General features: G+C 44.3%; 1 protein-coding gene across 1 annotated transcript; it reads left to right on the forward strand.

Moving 5' to 3' along the window:
- The first annotated feature begins 184 nt into the window (after nucleotides 1-184).
- Nucleotides 185-3198, forward strand: snip1 (Smad nuclear interacting protein). The gene is made up of 4 exons (XM_086154372.1): nucleotides 185-465; nucleotides 651-777; nucleotides 1283-1824; nucleotides 2459-3198. The coding sequence occupies exons 1-4, from the start codon at nucleotides 320-322 to the stop codon at nucleotides 2709-2711; spliced, it is 1068 nt and encodes a 355-aa protein (XP_086010498.1). The 5' UTR covers nucleotides 185-319; the 3' UTR covers nucleotides 2712-3198.
- Nucleotides 3199-6073: the final 2875 nt, after the last annotated feature.

Raw genomic sequence — 6073 nt, forward strand, 5'->3', positions numbered from 1 at the left:
CGTAAAAAAGCTTGTGGAATTTGTTCATGTTGTTTACCCCCACCCCTGCATTTTTTTTCCTTATTTGCCTTTCTATTCGATACTTGGCCATTTTTGACACTGTATTGAGTTGAAGTGGAACTAATGACGAAAGACGGCGTTTTTTGACGGAGCTCAATAAGTTGCGTTCCACCGGAAGCGGAAGTGCGTTATTGAAGAGCAACAGTCGAACTTTGTTGGACGCGACGATTTTGAGTTCCTACCTTTGTCGTACTTTTATTTGAGTTAACTAGATGACGGTTAAGTTATAACGCCATTGAATCTATTTGTTTTGTGTAAAATGGCCAAAGAAAAGCGACATAAGAGGCGAGACTCCCCGGAGTTGAAAGTTAAGGTGAAACAGGAGAAGCTTAGCCCGGTTAGGCCACAGAGATCCCGCCGCTCGCCAAGCGGAATCTCTAGCCCGCCGAGGCGGAGGGCAAGCAGGTAAATATGGTCATTTACTTAGTTTTTCTCACCTATTTATGGTTTTATTGACGTAAAAGCCGCATAATCTGTGTTCTTGACTACATCATTAGCGGCGTAGCTCTGTCATAAAATATCGCATTACGTTTCCACACTAAAAGCGGAATAATCTGTAGTGTTCAAAAACACTTTTGTTGTCGGCGCAGGTCACCGGTTCGAACAAGAGACCGCTCGCCGGCCAGAAGAGACTCGCCTCCCGCCAGACGAGATAGCAGGTCTCCTGCGAACAGAAGCCGTAGCCCCAACCGCGGTGCCGATGTCAGAGTAAAACGGGTGATTAAGTTCTTTTTACTTAAGGGAAACATAGGATCCCCTCGGGAAACACACCTGTTTCGGTTTAGTAAGACATGTATTTATGTAAATCTGTATATATGTAAGCATGTACTTTTCACGTATTGTTCTTTTTAAGTTGCTTTTGTTGTGAATTATTTCGTATTTATTTTATACGTCAATAATACTGTTAGGTGCTCATGGTGGACAGCAAAGACAGAAATCTTTTGTGCAGGGAATCACGTTTTTTTTTTTTTTTTAATCTTGAATCTTTAGTAAAAAGAAACGTTTTGGATTTGGAATCCTGATCATGCCTGAACTATTCCAAAACCAAGCCATTCCAAAACTATACATGTTTTTTTTTGCCACTTTTGAGAGTTTGGGAAGCAGATTAAAGTAACAGTCATTCTGATTGTCTTATTTTTATCACGCTACTGTCATGGATTTGAACTGTAAGTTCTCTTATGTTCTGAATTAATATTCTGCCATCTAACCGAATACTTCACAGGAGAGGGAGGAACCCCGGTCGAGTGGCAACGAAAGGAGACGACGAAACAATCCGCCAGAAGAGAGGCGGAGCAGGTGGGAGCTTGACAGGCCTCAGGAGAGAGAGCACGGTGCAGAGAGACGCCGTGAGCGAGAGGCTCTTGCCTCCCAGCAGGCTGAGAGGCAGCAGCATGATGAGCGGCGCCGTGAGAACCGCCATCGGTATGAAGAAACACAGGGACGGGATCTTGAGCCACCAAGGGGAGGAAGTAACAGCCCAGACGCACCTCCTGCTGAGAAGGAGAAACCCAACTTTGGCCTGTCTGGGGTTCTTACGGAAGACACAAACACATTCAGAGGAGTTGTGATCAAATACAACGAGCCGCCCGAGGCTCGTATTCCTAAACGAAGATGGCGGCTTTACCCTTTCAAGAATGACGAGCCACTCCCCGTCATGTACGTTCATAGACAAAGTGCCTATCTGCTGGGCCGGCAGAGAAAGATCGCCGATATCCCCATCGACCACCCGTCCTGCTCCAAGCAGCATGCGGTATTCCAATACAGGTAACTAAACATTGATGGCTTCCATCAAGTCATTGTTTTAAAAAAAAAAAAAGAAAATTACTGTCCAGATGATGGCAGTGAAGTAATGTGTTCATACAAGCCAGAAAACTCATGACGACATGACCAGTTGTGCTTTTGATATCTGCATTTTAATAAATTTAACTATCTACCACTTGCTAGTGTCAGATGGCAAGGTCAGCAGTGTGTGTAATATGATATACATGTCAAAGCATTTAACTGTGTGTGAATAAAGGTTAATGTCAGCAGGTTTTCTTCTTTATCACTGAAGAGACTTTTTAAAAAAAATGTTATTCAATTGAGAGGGAATCTCCCATCTGATCATATTCATCGCATGTACACCTGCAAGGCATAATCTGGAGGGAGTCCACTGTGTACCATAGCATTTTGTGATTATATAGAATGTGCCTTTAATTGTCCCACAATGGGGACTTTTAAAGAAAATTGAATGTTGATTTTTAAGATATATATGCTTATAAAAAAAACTCTGTATCACTATACTGAACTTTAAATACGAAATTTCTGTTCAGGAATATCTATGTTTTAATGACTTAAAGGTAAAATTATTCTCAGAGGTTCTAATGTTTATGACCATGTGACTGTGTTTCCCCCCCAGACTAGTGGAGCACACCCGGGCCGACGGCACCACAGGCCGCAGGGTGAAGCCCTACATCATCGACCTTGGCTCTGGCAACGGCACATTTCTCAACAACCAGCGCATAGAATCGCAGCGTTACTATGAGCTGAAAGAAAAAGACGTGCTCAAGTTTGGCTTCAGCAGCCGCGAGTATGTGCTCCTGCACGAGTTCTCAGACACGAGTGAGGTGGACGCCAAGCTGGAGGAGGACGACGAAGGAGTGGATGAGTAAATGACCGGTGTGCTCTGCCTAATTAAGAATAATGGTCAGTGGTTAGTTATGGGAGCAGAGGACAAGACTATTACTTGAACTGCTGAATATGGCAAAATGTAATGGAACAAGGCCAGGTTGCGGAGTGTGTAATTATGGTGTAATCTGCCACAACTGTCTCAAAGAAGACTTCCTACTCTCAGGTTGTTCGTCTAGTGTCCTGCCATGTGACAGAAAGATTACCCTGAGAGTGTCTTTATTTAGGTTCTGATCACAGCACTTTGGACCAAAATTCAACCAGACGGACATGTCCAGGCTGTTTAAATCGAACTGTACATATAATGTAAATGTTTCAGCATCATCGATTGTCAATTGTTCTTGTCTTTGGCTTTTTCCTTGCGCAGCGTGCAGCGTGTATTCAAAGACATGCTTATTTTTTCCTCTCCGGGCTTCACTATGTCAATAGTAAATTTCCATTTTTCTACTGTAAATAAAGGCAGTGAACATTTTCAATGTCTTAGTGGGTTTATTTTATGCGCCGATGCATCACATGTAACTTTCAGACACCCAAGATTAAGATGCATTTGTGTGCATCAACTGATTTTCTGCATTGGTTCCTCAGTGTCATTCATTGACCCTCATGGAAAAGGGGTTATTTTTAAACTAGAAGTAAAAAATACATATATATTTGAAATTAAGGTTTGTGTGTGTAAATACACAAGGTCATCCTATGACTGATGTCATATTATTTGCTGATTTTCAGACTTGCTCATTTTTAATTAAGACAGATTTTTGATCCTGAAGGAAATTATTGTATCCAGTAGCTGAAAACAGCCATGCACAGCATTTCAGGCAAGACAGTAAGCTAAAAAAAATGATAGTGAGATCAAAAAATAAAAAAAACATGAGTATGAATGTTATTTAAAGATGGTGGTGCAAACAGTTTAAATAGGTTGATGGTGGACTATACTGCTGTTGTAAAATATGTATAAGAATTTAAAAATGAAATATATATAGTTTGATATTCATAATATTCTCTTGGCTGTTCCCTTCAGGGGCGTCACCATAGCAAATCCACTTACTCCATCTAACCCTATTCTCTGTATCTTCTCCTCTCACACCAGCCAACTTCATGTCTTCTTTCTCCATCCACAAATCTCCCCTTGGGTCTTCCTCCAAGCCTCCTGCCTGGCAATTCCAACTTCAGCATCCTTCTACCAAGATCTTCACTGTCCCTCCTTTATACATGTCCAAACCATTTCACTCTCACTTTATCTCCAGAACATCTAACATGTAGCTAAAACAAAGGACTTATGGATTTTCGAATGTCCAAATCACCTGCTATCCTGGTTTCCATCCATGGGGCTGATGTGGATATAGTGGAGGAACTTGGGCGTGGGAGAAGTTCAGGGAGACCATGGAGAACAACTTCCGGTGGGCTTCGAGGAGATTCTGGTCCACCAGCGCCCTGTCCCAACAGTATACAGTGGGAGCGAGGCGCTGCTGACCTCAACTCGAGATGTTGAAGATCAGTGGAAGGAATACTTCCGAGACCTCTTCAATACAGTTGAAATGCCTTCTAATCACAAGCAGAGCTGGGGGATTCTGGAGTGGACACACCTAATTCCGGGGCTGAGGTTGCTGAAGTGGTCAAAGAGCTCTTCGGTAGCAGGGCCCTGTACGGCTGTTCTGGCTGATATGCCTCTGCAGCATTCCGTGGACGTCGAGGACAGTACCGCTCGACTAGCAGACTGGGGTGGCGGTCACCCTTTTTAAATAGGGGTATCAGAGGGTGTGCACAAACTACAGGGGGATCGCACTCTTCAGCCTTCCTGGTAAGGTCTATTCAGCGGGGCTGGACCTCAGATGCAGGAGGAGCAGTGTTTTTATTACATTACATTACATTACATTGCATTTGGCAGACGCTTTTATCCAAAGCGACTTACAATAGAGGACATAGGGACTGCAAATACACTTGCAAATACACGATGCACAGGAAATATACAGAACAGTAAGCTTGGGTTAGTGAGGTTTTTTTTTTTTTTTGTTTGCTTTTTTGACAAAGACATACACAAACGTACACACAGACACACACACACTGCACAGCCTAACTTGGTGCCTAACCTGATCTGGGGCATCAGCGCAGTAAAAAGTCCTGAAAGAGAAAAGTTTTTACCTGTTTCTTGAAGGTTGAGATAGATGATGCTAGTCTTATTGCTTCTGGAAGTTTGTTCCACCACTGAGGTAGTAGAGCTGAGAACAGTTTTGCCTGAGATCGCTTAGAGCGAGCAAGAGGTACTGCTAGTAGGTTTGTATTAGAGGAACGCAGCTCTCTGCCGGGAGCATAAGGTCTTATCATTTCGTTCAGATATGCTGGACCTGTTCCTGAGGTGGTTTTGAGTGCCAGGGTCAGGGCCTTGTGCTTGATCCTGGCAGCTACTGGTAGCCAGTGCAACTGGATGAACAGAGGTGTAACATGAGCCCTTTTGGGTTGAGTGAATACCAACCGTGCTGCAGCATTCTGTACCATCTGCAGAACCACATCCCCTCCCTACGGGGTCCAGGTCCCCGTGGACCTCTCAGCTTTTATCCTGGTCATGAAACAGAGGACCAGCTTTGTACCCTGAGAACGGTCCTCGAAGGGGCATGGGAGTTACCCAACCGGTCTGCATGTGTTTCTTGAATCTGGAGAAGGCATTCAACCATGTCCTGTGGCCAGTTCTGTTGGGGGTGCTCCGGGGATATGGGGTACCGAATCCCGTCAAATGGGCTGTTCGCTGTTCGGGCCCTGAATGATCAGTGTTGGAACTCCGTCCACATTGCCAGCTGTCATTCGAACTCATTTTCGGTGAGAGTTGTACTCCACCAGGGCTGCCCTCTGTCCAAATTCTGCTCAAAAGTTTTCTAGACAGAATTTTTTAGGTGCAGCCAGGGCGTAGAGGGGATGTGGTTTGGTGGCCACGGGATCAAGTCTCTGCTTTTTGCAGATGATGTGGTTCTGTGGGTTTCATCACTTGTGTGTGTGTGTGTGTGTGTGTGTATAGCTGTACATAATTTTGTGTTTTTATTTTCATGTTCATTTTTATAAATTTTATATGGATTCTTATATTTTCTCATCTTTTTCCATTTCAGCAGAAGATGCTTCCGTGAAAAAAAGTAATTTCCCTCCGGAAATGATAAAGTAATTCTAATTCTGAAATCCTTTACCAAATTATTCGCCCCGCCCCCTCGCTGCCACCCGCTTACCTTTGACCATATTTGGAAGATCCGGTCCAGGTCCCCGTGGACCTCTCAGCTCAGAACCACGCAAGCGGAGTGGACGTCTCCGCGCGGGTTTCAGTTTCGGTCCGCGGGCGGGGCAGGAGGCGGGGAAAAGGGGGCGG

Source organism: Fistularia commersonii, chromosome 10 (genome assembly GCF_037954325.1).
Source record: "Fistularia commersonii isolate RoL2024-O1a breed Wild chromosome 10, RoL_Fcom_v1.0, whole genome shotgun sequence".
Taxonomy (NCBI): domain Eukaryota; kingdom Metazoa; phylum Chordata; class Actinopteri; order Syngnathiformes; family Fistulariidae; genus Fistularia; species Fistularia commersonii.